The sequence below is a fragment of the Tigriopus californicus genome, chromosome 9 (assembly GCF_007210705.1).
Source record: "Tigriopus californicus strain San Diego chromosome 9, Tcal_SD_v2.1, whole genome shotgun sequence".
In the NCBI taxonomy this organism is placed as follows: Eukaryota; Metazoa; Arthropoda; class Copepoda; order Harpacticoida; family Harpacticidae; genus Tigriopus; species Tigriopus californicus.
This window is the reverse complement of record NC_081448.1, coordinates 8360338-8378936: the sequence shown is the minus strand read 5'-3', so window position 1 is coordinate 8378936 and position 18599 is coordinate 8360338. Positions and strand designations below refer to the sequence as shown.

Here is an 18599-nt window from a genome sequence, read left to right as displayed (position 1 = left end):
ACCACCTAGATGGTGAGGGAGTGCTGGTATGAGTACGTACTGTGCGGAGTGTATGTGGGTGTGGGTGTGAGTGTGAGTGAGTGAATGAGTGCATGCACCTTGTCTAGTTGCTCTGGTAGAAGATAGATGATAGTCAACTCTGTAAACAACTTCTAGTTTAGTTTCGGTGGATTCCTTAGGAAATTAACCATCTCACCGTAGTTTGATTGGTTCCAGTGGGCCCGGGGATCATGGATTTGATACCAGTTAATGTCAATAACCCTCAGTCTGCGCTTTCCGTCGAAACCGAGGACATTCCAAATGATCCAGGGTAAGTTAGGTGTCGAAGTGAGATTTGCCACTTATGTTCCACAAACCAAGATCATTCCACATTCATCACGTGGGTATTTTTTTACTGCACGCCTTAAAAAACTAATAGAATGTCATCATACTTAATTGGCAGTGTCGTTTCATTTGTGGGTATTCAAGGAATTCCCCAATCTGACTTCGAACCCGTTCAAGTCCTTTTGTTTTCTTTTAGGAAAATGTTCATCGGGGGCTTAAGTTGGCAAACCACACCGGGTAAGTGGGTGCAATCACCACCAAATCAGACCCGTTCAGTTCAAAACGAGGGCTCAAAACCATCCATCATACGTCCATTTTCTATATTTCAGAGGGTCTAAAGGAATACTTTGGCAAGTATGGAGACATCTCTGAGGTGATGGTCATGAAAGATCCGAGTACAAGACGTTCCAGGTATTGGTCCAACCAAGTTACTTAAATCTTTGCTGGTCAAATCGTCATCGTAGTTTTGGGATGACAAAAGTAGCCTTCAACTATTCTTATTCATTCACAGAGGCTTTGGATTTGTGACATTTTCCGATGCAAACAGCGTGGACCAAGTATTAGCCCATGGGCCTCACGATTTAGATGGTAAAAAGGTGCGTTCTTTCAGGGATGGATGAAACAATCTTTTAACAATACTCGTCAAACAAGTCACAAACAGTGAGGAAGAGTCTCTTCTTTGTCTTCCAGATTGATCCAAAAGTAGCATTTCCTAGGAGAACCCATCCCAAGGTAAGTACTGAAATATACTACGCTCTAGGTGTAATAGAACAGGATTCCAATTCAGCAATGGATTCCAGGCTGGGCACACTGCTTTAACTTTGAGGTTAACATGAGACAATATGAAGGAGATTCAAACGGCTGAACTTATTCCCCTAAAGGCCGAAAACATATTTCTATTGTACGTACCTCTTTTTAAGCGTGGACTATCGTAAATCATTCCAAATTGGACAATTAATTTACGTAATATCAACCATTATCGAGACTGACCCTATTTCAGCTTGTGACGAGAACAAAGAAGATATTCGTCGGAGGAATATCAGCGACAACATCCTTGGAAGATATCAAAAAATACTTTGAACAATTTGGAGAGGTGAGCATCGGGACCCTTGGATTGGCCAAAATCAATATTAGCTCATGGAATTTTATGTCAATATCAGTCTAGGCATGTAAATCCGCGGGTTTTAGGAACATCAGGCTAAAAAAGCCATGAGGGGTTTTGTCTCTTTGAACCTTTCTCCAAATATCAAGGATATAGAGGCTTCAATGAAATAGGAATAGAGGCATCGAGCTTTATCACATTGATGTCTCAATGTTTCCCCTATGTGACAAATTTAGAACGACAGAAAAGCGAAGGAACAAAAACATGACATTAGCACTCTTTGATCAACTGAACCATGAACCACTGGGTTCCCAGGGGGCGTTTTCACCCGAGCTTCATGGGTATTTCGTGTGTGTGCTTTGCTTTTGGGCACATTAACATTCGGCCCCAATCCCTCCAGTGTCGCTGATCATTTTTTGCCCTAATTGAATTCAAAACTCGAATGATAAACCTTCAAAATCAGACAGTTGTTAGCCATTTTAAAAGCAGCTCACAGTGGACCAAATTCTGGGATTTTGACTCCGGCATGTTAGAATTATTGTTCTATAACTCAGATCTCTGTTTATTAATTGAAATTATTCTCAACTTAAAATCAAAATAATACAAATTCCAAACCTTAAGCGATTTCATACTTTTCTCATTCATCCTATCGAGCTTTAAGATGAACTTCCGTGGGGACTATGGATGTAAACAGTCTAAAAACGTCCCATAACTCGACACCTAGGGGCCACTTGGTCGTAAAAACAAAATTTGGACTCGATTCTTAGGAGATTCACAGAAAAAGCTTTAAAAAAAATCTCGTGCATGCAAACTGAATAAAAGTAGCCATAAAATGAATTTGAAATTTTGCTACAAGAACCAATAGGGCGGTGTTAAATGTTACTTGGTAAGTTTTAAATATTCTCTAGTCCATTAGACTTTCAAAGACGTGCTTAGTTGCTTGCAAATCAAGAGAAAGACGGTTTTTTAAGGTGTACTATGTCTCTTAAAACACATTTAATTTCACGTCACAGAGTTTAAAACAATTTAAGCAATCAAAATTATTTTGGGTTTTATTTGCACTTTCAGTTCAAATTCTATGTATAATAGCTATTTCCAGTTTGTTGGCCCCATTTTAGTCCAAATTGGCCACTTTATGCTTCCACGGTACCTTGGGCACCATTTTAAAACATGTCTCTGATATCTTTTTATTTCAGAGAATTACTATTTAACTTAAAATTGCTAATGAGTGTAAGATTAAACAAGTAGCGGAACGAATCATGTGGTTTATGAATACCTCGTATTGAAGTTTGAGGTTATAATACAACGATCAACAACTCATGATCAAAACGTTAGATTGAATGCGTATAAAAAGTTGCAACACTAAAGTGGATTGCGTTCCTCCAATCGTGCAGTAAAAAATCCATCTCGAAATTTACATTCCCTACGACCAAGCTGACGACTATTCTTTCATTGCAGATCGAAGATGCTATGCTCATGTTCGACAAGCAAACAAACCGTCACCGTGGCTTTGGCTTTGTAACATTTGTTAATGAAGATATCGTCGATAAAGTGTGCGAAATTCATTTCCATGAGATCAATAACAAGATGGTGAGTACCCTTTGCATCACGTCCATTTCTCAACTTTTACACGACTGTTGTTGGCGGTCTTTGAGTCTCATTTTGTCTCGTTATTGATGGTATTAGGCCTTTGACTCTTGCCTAACAATTGAATGACACCTTAGCTCAGATCCAAAATGATGGTTTGAGACACGCATCACTGACTGATCTCCACTTGCTTCTTGGCATTGAACAGGTGGAATGTAAAAAAGCTCAACCAAAGGAGGTGATGCTGCCTGCTTGTCCCACGGGCCGTGGTCGTCCCACCACCATGGCGTCATTTCGAGGAGGCTACGGTGAGTTTATTCTGCCCCAGAGCAATGCCGATCCTTTGGCCAGCTTTCGCTTTTCCCCGTACGCCCTGCCGCAATTGGGTGCCACGGGCTCCAGTCTCGACACCACGGGGTCCAACGCTGCCGCCGCTGCAGCGGCCTCATTTCACACTATGTCCATGGCCAATTCGGGAGCCATTCATGTACCCAACCATATGTTCATGCAGCAAGCTGCCGTAGCCCAAATGGCCCTGGCAACAGCCGGTGTCCTCTCCCCGAACCCCGTACTTAATTTCAATTCCCTGTCCTCCATGAACAACTCTCCAGGACAGATTGGAAGTAGTTCATCCTCGTCTTTGGCCGACATAGCTCTTCATCACGCAAGTACTCATTTTCAAAACTTTGCCACGAGTAATACCCCTACAACGTCCCAGCCGCATTGTGCAGGAGCGAGTTATGACAAGCAGCACTTGTTGCATCATCATCATCAGCAACAGCAGCAACAACAGCAACAGCATCATAATCAGCAGCAGCAGCAGCAACATCACCATCATCAGGTGCAGCAGCAGCAGCAGCAACAACAACAACGGTTAAGTAAGCACTTGGGCGAAGGGGGTGTTGGGAGTGGCATGATGGAGTTGAGTTCCGCCATGGATCCCAGCACGCATTGTTCGCCGAATGAAAACAACTTACTTCACCTTAAAGCAATGCCGGTCAGGTTTTAACTTGACCCTTCTTTCACTTTGGCAGCAACACTTGCAAACGACTGCAACTATTCATGAGCAATAATAACTAATAATAGCCACGATTATTTTGAAACCAATATTTCTCTGAGATTTGTCTTCCCGAACAATGAAGGCGTTGAGCATTGTCATTGTTGAACATAATAACAATAACACCAATAATGAAATTGAAGCTAGGTATAAGCGCAAAAATAATAACTCAACATTGGCAATGTGATCACATATTGTAATCCGATACTACACAGTACTGAGAGGTGCAGCGAACAAAATGAAGCTTTATAATGACATGGTTCGATTACAGTTGGGTTGGCCCTCTTGTTCTTGTTGGTCTGTTCGTTTGTCTTTGTCTTTTTATGCTTTCATTGTCTCATTCATTCGATTTCCATTTTCATTTCATTCATTGTTGTTAGTTGTATTACTAGCATCAATGTCCAAATTTCATCCCTTTGGCATCGACGATTTCGAATTACTATTAACACTATTTTCATCATCATTACTATTCTCATTACTTCCCAAAAGCTACGAGACGGTCAGCTGGATTGCTTGGCATGTAAAATAGCTTGGTGTGTCATCTCATAAGTCCCTACCGCAAAAAACGAATTTGATTCACTAACTTATTCAAGTTCTGATACTTGGGTTTTCATCCTTGGTTCATGATAGCCTTTGAAAGGTCTGAGTTTTTGTACTAAAGAGCCCCAACTTGATCTGGAATCATAACTAACCGCTTATGTTCAAAACGCAAGGTTTTAACCAATACTTGCATCACCTCTGATAATTTCTGTTCAAGTGACCCTGTTTGTTTGGAATCTGCGTCAATCAAGGCCATATCTGAAAGACGATAAGTTTATATATGAGGTCACAAATATCAGTAGACTATTTTTGCGTGTGTGCAATATGCCCACGAGATGCAAGCTCTCCTAGTTTCTTAGAACATGCCTGGACTAGAAGCAATACAATCGCTAGTCCATTTGACCAAAATGGCGAGCTATTCATAACCTTCGTTTGATACATATTACACAACTTAACACCAAGTCAAGCAAGGTGGTCATCAAGGACCACGGAGTGAGAACCCCATCATAACGTACATTCCTGCTTCAAAACCAATGAGAACAAATCTGATGACAGAAAAAAAGCGATGAAACAAAGCCAATCATCGTCAATTTTGGTGCTACTGACAGGAACTTTGAGATCGAAAATTCTCAAAGCAGAGATGTCAACCTTGTTCCCATGTTGTTCAGAACTAACAATTCGAAGCGATACGATCAAAACTACCACATTAGGAAAGGATTTAGAAATACTAAAGATGTTGCTGTTGTCCTTCTGCAATTGGCTTGATGATCATGTATCTAGCGCCCAACAACCGGAAATGACCCCTACAATCCCATTGGCGATTCCTCACGCCAACAAACATTTTCGTCTGTGGTTAATTTTTTGCCAAACCTAACGAATCCTTTGCAAAAATACGAAATCAATAAGAACTCCCATGATTACCCACATTAACATTAATATGATTGTTTTTGATTTTGGTTTTTTACTAGTTAGACCGTAAACAGATGATGCTACTGATAACGATATGCCACTGTCCTTTGTTGTTCTACCAACATGGTTGAGAAAATATATTAATCATGATGAGAAACTGATTGTTTGTGTGTGTCTTATTTAGGAACTTGATTTTCTTCTCATTCTCCTCCACTTACTCGCATCTCCGCTGTCCTTGCTAACATGTCCATTTTCATGATGATGATGATGACAATCATCATCATTATAACCACCACCCTCCTCCTCCTCCTTTACTCCCTCTGCTCCTGATCCTGCTCTTCTTTGTCATCAATCATCATGAACAAACCAACCAACCCTTGTGATCATTGTTGTCCTTGATTCAGTAACGGATTTTCATTTCGAGAGGGCTCTGATGACAACGAGGACACAACCTCGGATGTGGTCGTCACCCACTCAGTTGTCTTTGTCGTCGTCGATGTGTCCATCCATGGTCATCTCAGCCATTGTAGAAACCGCCTTTGACCCAACCCATCCCATTAGGTCCCGATCCCCCTAGCCTGATATCACCTAACCCTGACCAAGACCCGCAGTCTTGAGTCTTGACGTATGTTCTAGTAGTTCATAGATATTAGTCTATTCCCAAACGCAGTTCATACATATGCGGACAAAATTGTTTGTCAGTGTGCGTGTGTGTACGTACATTGCTATTCTTGTGCCGCCGACAATTCGCACCTTCAATTGTCATATTTTGTCATACATTACACATCAGGCGATATGTACCGTATATCCCTGTTATTGAGCCTGAATGGTTTTTCTACTGATCGACTTTCGGAACAGCCCCTTGCTTTCACTCGAAACAAAACATGAAATTAGCTGGCGATTCAACTCGATTGAAAAAAGGACTACATTTATTACTAGTTTTTAAACGAACAATGGATCTTTCATTTCGATGGGAAATCTTTAGGATGACAATATAAAAAAAAATCGATTGGAAAATTCCTGGGGAAATGGAACACTTTGTGTAGCCGGAGTTTCGAGCAAATGAATGGGTACTAAAGTGTAAAATAAGGTGCATTTTACCGTTCAGAAAAAATAAATAACCCGAGCACAGGAGAATGATTAACAAGTCACAACCGTTAAAATTGAGAAAATGGAATTCATGCCAGGACACGAGATATATTTGCGTTGGTCTACAAATCACGGTTCGCCAAAAGCCGCCTGGACGACAAAAATCCATTCAGCACGTCCGGAGGCAAATCAACTGAAATTCTTTAAACGTATTGCAGTACATATAATAGATATTCACTTAGATACGTAACGTACCTCCACACTGCTGAATCGTGAAGAAAATCGAAACAACCCGAGTCAATCAAAAAGCACCCTTAAAGATAGTAAGTTGTAACAATGGTATTGTGAGGAACGCTGATTGAATCTACTTGTTGAAAAGCAATATGTCCAGGAAAGTAAAAAGCTAATGAAAGTCAAGTTTTAGAAAATTTTGCTGAGTATGTAAAATTAGATTATGGGACAAAGATCTCGCAACAAAAATGAGCCTGGAAAACGCAGGAGGCAACCAGTATGTATCTTTATGTTATACCTGCAACGCTTCGTTTCAAACAAGAAATAATTAATTATACCAAATTGAATCTTCAAATGGGATGTAAAAATTTGTCAAAATAATTGCTTTCTAAAATGCTTGTGACATATTACATACAGACGTGTTTGACTTGATATCATTGATGAAAGTCAGATCGAACAAACCGTTTATCTCAACAACTGGGGTTCTTGATCAATTGCAATTTCTTTTTCTTTTTCTAAGTTTAGTCGTGTTACCCTCCTTGCGTATTGCTATGACGTTTGAAAAGCCACATCCAAAAGTCCCCATGGCCAACAGGGCCGCAGCCCATCAAAAAAATCCTGAATGGCCAAGGATTGATCTCATGGCCAGCACTATAGTCCTTTTCATTCTCCTCTCCCTCCTCTGGTTGCGGACAAACGAACGGAGAAATACAAGAATATGCTCTATGATGCCTGGCTTTAATAAGGTATTTTTCGTTGACCAACTTATTGCTAATCTATTCTGACACCATATATACACCACCAATCCTTCTGAGAGACCTTTCAAATCCTAAAAGGTTAAAATCACAAACACTTTATACATCAATAGTGATAAACAGAGAACTATTTATGGTATACTTGCATCATACCAATTAGTTTTCATCATCATCTTTTTCCATTAAATCGGGCTAAAAAAAGTCAATGGTAAGTTTAGAAAAAAGTGATGCTTTTCAGGTTAGTCACCAAAAAGTTGCGAAATTGTACTTTTCCTTGTAACATTTGCTTGGAAACTATGATTGCCAAAGTGTTAACGCGTTGTCCATCATACAGTATAGAAGCTCATGTAAAATGATGATTTACTCGTCATAATTACTCGGAATTTTACCCATATAAACTTTGAACTCTCCCAGAAGAGTTGAGGGCTTATTCATTGCGTCACAGTACTTGGGCAATAAATTGTTCACTAAATAATTTTTTGATGAAGTCTGGACTCTTAGAGCATATTCTCTCGTTTCTACGTTTGTTTGTTCGCACCTGTAGACGAAGCAGAGGGCGCTTCCTCCGCTCAATGAAAAGGACTACTTCGTAGATGGTGGAATATGTCGTTCTTTCCAAAAGCTAAACTATAAACAAAAGGCGTGGTTCCTCCAATAGGGCTCCAACTCTTCACAGGGGGCCTTGAAGGGTTTTAACGAAAAGGTCTCAGCCATCGGAGCAGGCTTGTGGTTTTATTGTTTCTGTCAGCGAGGGTTGAATATTTTTCATAGGAAAGAAATTGCCAATCAATTGGCAATGCTTTGACTAACGAATGTCGTTATTTTGTATTTGAATGGCATTAAATACAAAAGGCGAAAACATACATACATGGCGCATTGAAAAAACATAAAGCAATAGTCTTTTATTTGAAAACTTGGCAAGCAATATCCTAAGTCAAACTGAAGTCCTTTTGAACGACAGAATATTGATTTGTAGCGCTTTACCGGATATTGCAAATCCGGTACACAAGTAATTGAATCTGAAATATCGATTGACGGGTCGTTAAGACTTTGTCAATAGTATCCCATACAATGTTATTTCGATGCACGGGCGTTGATGAAGACCGCAGAGACCAGCTCCACCTTATGATGGTGGGGAGGATTGCGCACGAGGGTGCCGGTTGGGTGCCGGTTGGGTGCCTAGAATTCTGCTTTGAGAACCAAGGGCAGATCTCCAGACAGCCTTGTTCATTACTTTACAGGGATCGCTCCTCCCAGCTTTGCCACTGCGTTTGGAACCCCTGGTAGAGGTGGTTATCAAGGCTTCCCACATTTTGGCCTCACTGCAGGTCCAACCCCCAACCTCGGAGGGACTTCATTTGCCAATTCAGCAGGTATCTATCTCTTGTACGGATGGTCCATTAGTTCGGATGGCTTTGGCATCTCAACTTTCAAAGACAGCCACGCCATCTTTGTTTATATCATCACTGTTTCCTCCAGGTATGGTTGGTCTCTTGTCCACCGACAATCGTTATCCCTCTATCACAGTGGGAGATTTCATCAACTTCTCCTTGTTCGGTCATTAGTTCCAAAAGAAACAGTATCGATCCACAAAACACTTTCGAGTTGTTCCACAGATGAGTTCAGAAGTGATTTTCCTGGGCGAGCCCAAGGCGAATTAGTACATAAACCAAAACAACAACAACATTCGTCATCACTCATTCAGTCTTTCGTCTCATCGAATTATTTCATGTTAATTGATAAAAACCGTTCTATTTCAATTGTTGTCATTTTATGCATTAATAAACATTCTGAAGTTTTTCGAAAAATTCAAATCCTGGTAATACAAAGAAAGCCAGCTTTTAACATCTACATACGAGAGGCATGATGAAAAGAGTGGCAAAGCATTTATAAGCTCACTTTGACTAACTTTTCAAGAAATCTAAAGTTCTTGTTGAGAAACCCGTCTTTTTTTTGGTAGCTATTAGTAATGAGGGACAAAATTTGCCCTAATGATGCCCTATGATCCCCTGAGAAGTTTTTATCAACCCTATTTTCTCCAAACTTTACAATTTTTCACTTCAGTCAATAAGAATAATGCGCCATTTTTGTACAAACGATACCATCACCCGCGTTGAAACAGATACTTCTTATGGCTACTACCTAAAAATATAAATCAGGGATCAGATATGAATCATCGCCATCATCATCAATCATCAGATCATCGACAATGTGAATCACAATGCTCACTCTGTATAAGTCGATCGATTGTTCAGCCACATCTTGAATATGCTTCACCCATTTGGGCTCCAATGAGTTCAGCAGGTTTGCAAAAGGTCAAACAAGTCCAAAGATGTTTCACTAGGAACATCACAGGAATGAGGGAAGAGAGCTCTCGTATTGGTAGAGACTAAAAAAGTTGGACCTGTACAGTGTTCAGAGAAGGTACAAAAGGTATCTGATAATGTACGTCTTCAAAAGCATTTATGGGCTTTGTCCCAACCCAGGATTCAGGGTCCATTCTAGTGACCGTAGAGGCTTAATGTGCGTTTTGAGAGCACCTTCAAGCCTTGAAGAATCCAGGGTAGTAAGAACAATGAAGTCCCTCATCTCTTCTTTCTCGGGCTCCTTCAACGTTCAATTTGCAAATATTCGTAGGAAATATATACGCCTAAGTGTTGATCCTATAGCAGGTTTTAGATCAGACTTGAACAAGTTCTTGACCAAAGATCAGCCCCTACACTCAAACTAAAGTTGTGAATAAAAGGGTAAACTTTTTTCTTTCGACCAAGGAAGAGAGATAATTGAAATAGCATAACTTAGTAAATATTAGTGGAAAATGATCAAAATCTCAAAATGTAGATGAGAGCCATTTTGAAGCAAAACATGATAATCTGCCCGAAAGACCTGAAGCTGTTATATTCCTTTTAATTTGCTAGTGGAAATATGTGGAGATAACATTTCCATGGAGTGCCTTCATTTCTGGCACTTTTGTGCAACCCTTGTGCTCTAAAAAGCGGGTATGATAATAATCGGTACAAATGTTCGCAATTCTGTGGTTGTGGCTGTGACGAATAATCTTTGCTCAGCTCATGAATTCTGATTGCTCTGATTGATTGTACCATTGGAATCGTTTTGCGTTAAAGAACCCTTATATATGGTGCAAATCCCTTGATATTAAAGAGTTAGAGAGAAGAGCCTGGGAGGCCTATGTTTAGAAACACAATTGTGATCAAAGAAAGGTGAAAATAAATTACAAGTTACTAACCAAGGCTTCTTAAACTAACTCCTACATTAAGTGGAATATGTAGTCCGAGCGGATTCGGAATAACAAAAAAATAAAGAAAAACGGTACACAAACCAATACCCATGAAGGGTGCAACAAATCATTTAGGGCCTCATCAGACAATAGAATGACACACGAACTAGAACAAGCTCACTCAAAAAAGAATGAAGTATAACACGAAGAATTTCGCTTTTCTTGTTTGGGAGTAGGATTGCTTGAGGAAAAGGTAATATTGAATGTTAGTTGTGAGTAAATTGACCATCACCAATGTGGTAAGCCATTAACGGCGTTAAATCTGAGCTTTGACATTTCAAGGCAAGTCTTTATGCATAAATGGGCATTGTTCGGTTTCAAGAAGGAACAAACTGATTGGAGCATAAATGCATTATGTAAAAGTGTATCACACCAACAAATTCAACTGATTATTTTTCTTGAAAAATGCTACCTTGCCATCTCTTCCTCGCATGAAATGGTGACTTGTTTGCGTTTTTCTTTGCATGAGCCGTAAGCAATTTTTGCTGAAAGTGCCTGAAGTTTTGGAATAAAGAGGAAAACAAACTGCTGAAATTTTTCTCGAGAACAGAATTAAAAACAAGATGAACAAATAACCTGCAATCTTTTTAATGTTTAAGAATCAAGCTTGTTGAAGCTTACTGAAGCAAATTAGAAATCACATCGTCTTGCCCTAGTTCCAAAATACTCTTCTAAAAAGTCTTCGTTGAATTGCATGGATGGAAATTGCTATGACTAATGCAAAACTGAAACATCTTCTAGCGAGGTTTCAAAGAGATTTCCACTCCACTACTGCCGTACTCCATGACTAAATCACGGACTTCTAGAGATATGGACTGCAAACGGAAGCAAAATATCGTATCTCCTAAACCGCTCATCTTATTCCAAATAAGCACTTTATACGACCACAAGATATTGTTGAATAGATGAACTCAGTCAAGTTTGAGCCTAAACCTATGCTTAGGGAACTCAGGAGACATGTTCAAAGATATGTAGCAAACACTACAAAAAAAATGGAGTTTTCGGCCTGCTCTCGGTCAGCTACATAAGCTTTTGACGACATAACTTTGAAACGATCGACCTTGTATGTAAATGATATAAAATTGACCTACCGTTAATTGAAGAGATCTACGTTCCTTTTTTTTACTCTAATTCGAAAAGTGGCTCAGAATGGCTATGACCAAGATCAGGCCGATTTGCCGGGAAGCTCGTGACTCAATATATCGATAGTTCGAAGGCGCTGCTATCGCTTGTTTTTGTGTCAGCTCAGCTGTCGTTGGGGTTCAAAAGTTCAATTCACACTCGAGATAATCCTGACGACCATGGTCAAGGATATTTTCAACAGGAGGATTGGACATGGAAATTGGCCAAGATAGGCCATTTTGTGATAACAATATTTCAGCTCCCAAAAAGTTACAAGGGATACTATCATACATCATGGAAAAGCGATGTAAAAGAAAAAAAATCGTGTTTTATGGCAAAATGTTGAGTTATTGTACTTTAAATGAAAAAAATCGAAAATATCTGGTTTATGTAGTAAAAAGTCTAGAGTTTTAAGAATAGGCAATTATGAATATAATAAGAGATGTGCAGTTTGGTCTCAAATACCAGTAACTTATTGCGTGCTTCCATTTATGACTCTGTCAAAGATCTGTGAAAAAAAATCGGCCTAGCTCCGATGGTGTCCAGTCCTCTAGTTAAAGGTCTCTCTGATAGGGTATACCCCACGTGCAAGCCTTTGCCATGCAATAGCTTTGCTCTGGCACGCTTTATAAAAGGGGTTTGAGTAGATTGTCTAATCGCTTTGTACGAACAAAACGTTCATGGGTTTATGCTGGAGCTCGAATTGTAATTTTTATCCATCTGGTGGAAAATGGGAAGAGACTTTTTCCCAAAACATGCCAAATGTTGGTATATAAGGGAAGTGCAACCCATCTGACAAATATTCACAAAAATACAAAGCTATCGAAAACAGCACAATTCTTTGTGACTTAAAATAGAATCCAAAAGATTCACTTGGCCAATAAGCGGTGGTTATTTATTGCCGAAAGGATAATTGCTCCAAAACTTACTTCTGTTATCAGGAAAAAATGATAAAGTAAAAGCCGCTTTGCAGGTCGAAAATGGACCAGGTAACGAGTAAATTTTGGGTTTTTAGGTTGTTACAATGAGCCTTGAGAAGAAACAGCTGCAGGATCCTGTTCTGGAAAATAACCCCTAGATGGCAATACCCCAAATGTCCATGAATAAATTCGAATAGGCATTGATAAGTTGCTTGTGAGACCACAGAATCTCCTCTTATATTAAGATGCGATTGCAAAAATTTGTTTCGATTTGTGCTAGGGAACCCATGCTATATTTTTCAGTCATTTTGAGATAACTGCATTGATTGTGGGAAAAAAGCAATGAACATTTTAAATTGCTTACAAGGTTGAATGATTCAATAATTTTCTTGACGATCCGTCGAGAGCGGAAATGAGAGGTCCTTATATTCCGGGTCCTACACCTAGAAAATTTTTTTAAAGGGAAATTAATGTTTTCTATCAGTTCGGCCTGAAATAAAAGGCAAGAAAATATTTTAGTCCCAATGAAAATCTCAAAACATATGGGGTTGTGATTACATTTGACATACCAGCCAAAATGATCCTCACTTTAAGGTCTTTTGGCGCCAGCACTCATAGTGTCAAGGAAAACCAAGAAATAGGTTAGACGTGTCAAAATCTAGCAAAAACTTCAGAATCAAAAAGGGCTTTACTTCTTGCTTGCCAGTTTGTACTTCATTTGGAGTTTGTTACATTCAAGTCTATCCATGAGTTTCAGATCAGTAAACCTATACTCTCAGGTCTACTTTGCTCAAGATCATGAAGAAGAGAGCAAAAAATATGTTTATTCATATGGCATTTATACCTAAAACAAAGAGTTGTTAAGCAAACTACACTAGGCTGATTCAAGTTAACCCATAAAGACATAGAGATGTTTGAATTCTTTTGCCAAAAAAATGCAATTTTAGCTTCTTTCTTGCCTTCTTTGGGGCTTTCATATTTTTTTCTGCCTGAATTTCTAACCATTTTCTCCCTCATTGATAGGTTCTAGGAGCAGGACTCGGTATATAATAACCTCACATTACTGCTTTTGACGGATCGTCAAAAAATTTGCTGAATCTCTCAACGTTAGAAGCAATCTAAAAGGTCATTACTTTTTTGTCATAATCAATGCAATCGTCTCAAACTGAGTGGAAAATGTAATATGGGTCCCCTAGCACAAACAGAAACTAGTTTTGCAATCGCATCTTAGTAAAATCGGAGATTATGTGGTCCCAAAAGCTACCTAATGATTCCTATCTGAATTTGTGCTGCTGACCTTCAAGGTACTGCCATCTATTGGCTATCTTCCAGAAATTAATCCTGCAGCTGTTTCTTCTCAAGGTTCAATAAATGTAATGCCATTACAACTCCCTTGTCCAAAAAAGGAACAAATTACTGTAATTTCGTTACCACTGCCCTTCAAATCAATATTCACGCTAAGAATTATAGCACGAATATTTAGGCACAAATATATTAATGGATAAATAAACATCTAAGTCTTCTATCTGAAAACTGACCTCACCAAACTTTGACTTGTCCTTCTGAAGTTGACCAACATAGCCAACAAAGCCAATAGTATTGGAGTGAGTCCGAGTCAAGTCTTTTGCTGGGTTTTGGAGAATTTCGTCAGGAAACGGGATTTTCTCAATTATTAGTGACTGTCAAAATATGCATTAAGAACTGTGACATCACATTCAAGTCAGCTATTTTATTCCTCTGCCCATTTTAATCACTCATTCCTTTGGCTATTTCTTTGTGATTACTCATATGTTTACCCACAAGAAGCTGGATGGAAACTGATTAATAGGACCCACAATGGTGCAGTCAGTTGACCCACTTCCGTGCGTTGGCTGACTTTCTATGAAATCTATGAAAATGAGAAACAATTCACAGAGAACTAAGAACAGGAAAAACGTTCCATGAAAAATGTCTTTTCAGTTATCACACCCCATTTCTCCATTCTATCCGGCCATTTCATTCCTTTGTCACAAGTGACGTCACAATCGGTTATTAACAGTGTATATAAACTTAACTAGAGGTTGAAGTAGTTCTGGAGGTTGAATTAGTAGCTCCTCTTGAAAAAGAGCAGGATAAGACACTTGTGGAGAAAACAGTTTGCCCTGTTTATTGAAAGCAGCCTTGTCCTGATGAAGGAAAAGGCTGTCAGTTTGACCACCCTATATGGTGTCAAAAACTTCTCAAGTTCGTCCTTGAGAAGTACAGTACAATCAATAGGAAGAAGGGATGTTCAAATGTAGATTGTCCTGCATGCTCTAGAGTTTGCTGAGACAAACTGAGATGTCACACCATCAGGACCAGGAGAACTTGAAAGCCTCAAGTCCTTAATGGCCTCTAATGCATCTTGATCTGTGACCACAAGATCATCTAAAAGCTCAACTTGACTGACCTTGTCAATCTCAACAGTCTCATCTTCAGAGCAATGAGCTGTTGCTTCTGAACTCAGTGGGGTTGAAAACACACTGGAGAACTGATCTCCAAGCATGTTAGTCATAGTCTCTACATTGCTAACGGCTTCCCCATCAACCTCAAAAGGCCCAACAGAGTGTTTCATTTTTCTCTTAGAGTTCGCATAAGAGAAAAAAGCCTTCGGATTCGACCTGACCTCCTGAACCACCTTACTCTCAGTTTGTAACTGGTCATTTTCGATTTTACACTGAATTACGTCCAACTTTTTTAGGAGACTACCCACAATTACTGGATTCGAAGTGCTCTTCAGCCTTTTTGCTGGTTTGCAACTCTTTTTGAACAAAGTCTTCCTATTTTTTTTAGAATTTTTGTCTGTGTCCCACCCTTGGAAGCACATTCAGAGATTGCTAGACTGGAGCAGACTTCTTCAAAAACTGAAACTAATCTAGCAATGGCTGCATTTATGGACGATTCCTGTTTCAGAATTGAAACCAGATCCAGTTTTTCTAATCCTTCTATAATCAACGGCCAATGTTCATCTTTGAACTTGAAGTTAGCCAGACCGACCTTTTTGGCCGGTTTTACTCTAGAGCATGCAGGCTTTTGAGTTATGGTCGACCCTATCTCAACAACATGATGATCTGACAGATTACTAGGTGTCACATTGACATTAAAGGAGAATAGGGTCGGGTTCAAATCAGATAATGCACGTTCAAATCTCTTTTGACGGACCAACTTCACAAGATCTTGGACCATTCTCTCCAACCATAAAATCCCGCTTATCAACAAAGCTACGTTCGACTGAAGGCAAAGCATGAACTAATGGTGAGGGTTGGGTTTGGGAAATGGGTTGGGCAGCTACGCGTACATTAGAATAGGAACAAATTTTGGGAATAGGGTGGGGCAAGGAATATTAGGGAGGAGAGTGTTAATAGGAGTAAGGGTGGATTGGGTATTTGAAGGAAGAGGAGGGATTTGGGAGAGAGGGTGGGGGGTAGGAGGAGAGGGAGGGAGGAAGCTAAAAGGGTTAAGGCAGGGGGTGGGGCAGGATTAGGTTTAGGATTAGGGTCAGCTCTAAAATACGAAACTGAGCTATCCTATTTCTCGCCTTTCTTTGCGTCCCTTCTACGTGGACGGAGGTACACCGTATATTAAAGCACGTCTTAAGTCTCATGGACTGACGGCACAGGTATGGGTGGAAAAAGGACAATCTACCTTTGAACATCCCTTCTTCCTATTGATTGTACTTCTCAAGGACGAACTTGAGAAGTTTTTGACACCATATAGGGTGGTCAAACTGACAGCCTTTTCCTTCATCAGGACAAGGCTGCTTTCGATAAACAGGGCAAACTGTTTTCTCCACAAGTGTCTTATCCTGCTCTTTTTCAAGAGGAGCTACTAATTCAACCTCCAGAACTACTTCAACCTCTAGTTAAGTTTATATACACTGTTAATAACCGATTGTGACGTCACTTGTGACAAAGGAATGAAATGGCCGGATAGAATGGAGAAATGGGGTGTGATAACTGAAAAGACATTTTTCATGGAACGTTTTTCCTGTTCTTAGTTCTCTGTGAATTGTTTCTCAGAAACACTCCCCTCCTAAACACTCCTACCAAAACCGTAGTTGAAAAAAATCCGGTGTTTTCCGTGTTTTTGTCGGTGTTGTGATGTTGTGCCCTCAAATTGGCAAAATGATTTTGTGCCCTTGAACCGTTAAAGTGATGGGATAGCCAACTCGCAAGCTGGTGTTGTGCGGGTTTACACATTCAAGGCCATCGACAACGGAAGGTGATATCTTATAAAGGGCTTGGGTAAATTCTTTCGAGTAAACTGGAGAGGCCAAGAAGATCATTCACATCAGGGCATTAAAAATAAGTGCTGGAGATTGAGTCATAAAGTCCGGGGATGATCGTCGGGCACATTATTTTCTGCTCTAAGGATTGGACTCAAGTCAAAGGCGAATGACAAGGCTTCCAGCGGAGACCCGTTGTTTTTTTTGCTCCTAGAGCCTTCGTGTATGGGTCTGCCCTCTTTTCGATTTGTTGGGGTTCTTTCAATTATAGCTATTTGTAATCGCGTTGAAGTAAAGAACTTGTTCTCGGAGTATGCTCCTCTCAGTTTGGTTTCTGAAAAATATGTTGGTGTGTCACCGATATGAATATCCATGAAGAAGCCGCGCTCAAAGACTTCCGTCCGTTGCATTTCGTTCCCAATGCGGACCATTGGCCCATGGGATGCTCCATTTATCACTACCCTGTGTTCTAACTAGTTCTTTTTTTTTCAAAGTGCAATTCATTGTCTTGACATTTCTCCTTTTCTAAAATGGTATTGATAGCATCTTGGCAACGGAATTTCCGTGACCCTACTCCTTACTGTATTTTGTCTCCAATTTCCTTTTTTCTCCTTTAGCATTACTCTATATTCACATTATGTCCATCAGTGGTACTTACAATAAACAAGCAAAAACAATAAGATGCGGCAGGCACAACTGACATGATCGAAAAAAGATTGTGAAGAAGAAATTCCCACAAAAATCGAACATTTGGATTTTCTCCACCCATTTCGCTCGAAGATGTTGGGTCAAATTTCAAGACAGAGTTTATCTAAAACGTTAAAGCTCAGAAAGGGATCACAGTATAGCCGCAAAAAAACAGAAATACGAAAAGGCCCCGAGAGTCAAACTGGCCTCGACTTCGTCACTTGAGGCGAGAAACTATTTGATCTACAACATTGCCCTTCTTTCATACCAGTGCAGCATTAGGTGAGCCAAATATTCTCAAATGAATATAAAATTCATAAAATATGCTGAAATGAAAAGCTTTTACGCAAACGTCTTGAAATGATTCCCTAAAAAATCCTTGCTTTTCAAAAATGTTCAAAATTCTCTGATCTAAACTCATATGGATACTTGGTGGCATGCAAAGTCCCGAGCTGGGCCGATGACAACTTTTCAAATTATCTGAAAATGAAATCAAAGGCATGATTTGGCCTGGGACCCTCTCGAATTTAGATTTCATTTTTATATTATGTTGCAAGAAAACAGTGGCGGACCTTGTTGTTTAGTATGAATGGGTGACCAAAAGCTAGCTCTAATTTGACTGCCGCTAATTTAACCCGCGTTAATATGATATCATACCAGGACGAACAATGATCAATGTGGGACATGATTTTCCAAAATTAGGTCTACAAATATTTTCAAAGTGGTCTTTTTAAA

General features: G+C 39.7%; 1 protein-coding gene across 2 annotated transcripts; it reads left to right on the top strand.

The window, feature by feature from the left end:
- Window positions 1–9402, top strand: LOC131886925 (RNA-binding protein Musashi homolog Rbp6-like). Of its 2 annotated transcripts, XM_059235387.1 has the most exons (10): window positions 1–310; window positions 521–561; window positions 654–735; window positions 836–920; window positions 1015–1056; window positions 1325–1417; window positions 2885–3016; window positions 3222–3321; window positions 8836–8967; window positions 9074–9402. In XM_059235387.1, the coding sequence occupies exons 1-10, from the start codon at window positions 231–233 to the stop codon at window positions 9157–9159; spliced, it is 873 nt and encodes a 290-aa protein (XP_059091370.1). In that variant the 5' UTR covers window positions 1–230; the 3' UTR covers window positions 9160–9402. The 2 variants fall into 2 exon arrangements, with proteins under 2 accessions (XP_059091370.1, XP_059091369.1); XM_059235386.1 differs by lacking the exons at window positions 8836–8967; window positions 9074–9402 and having other exon boundaries at window positions 3222–5680.
- The last annotated feature ends 9197 nt before the right edge of the window (window positions 9403–18599 follow it).

Bases quoted from the DNA above. Each gene is read 5' to 3' on its own strand.
- LOC131886925 (XM_059235386.1), top strand. From the start codon at position 231: ATGGATTTGATACCAGTTAATGTCAATAACCCTCAGTCTGCGCTTTCC. The intron at 311-520 runs GTAAGTTAGGTG...GTTTTCTTTTAG, and splicing joins GACATTCCAAATGATCCAGG to GAAAATGTTCATCGGGGGCT. The intron at 1,057-1,324 runs GTAAGTACTGAA...ACCCTATTTCAG, and splicing joins CTAGGAGAACCCATCCCAAG to CTTGTGACGAGAACAAAGAA.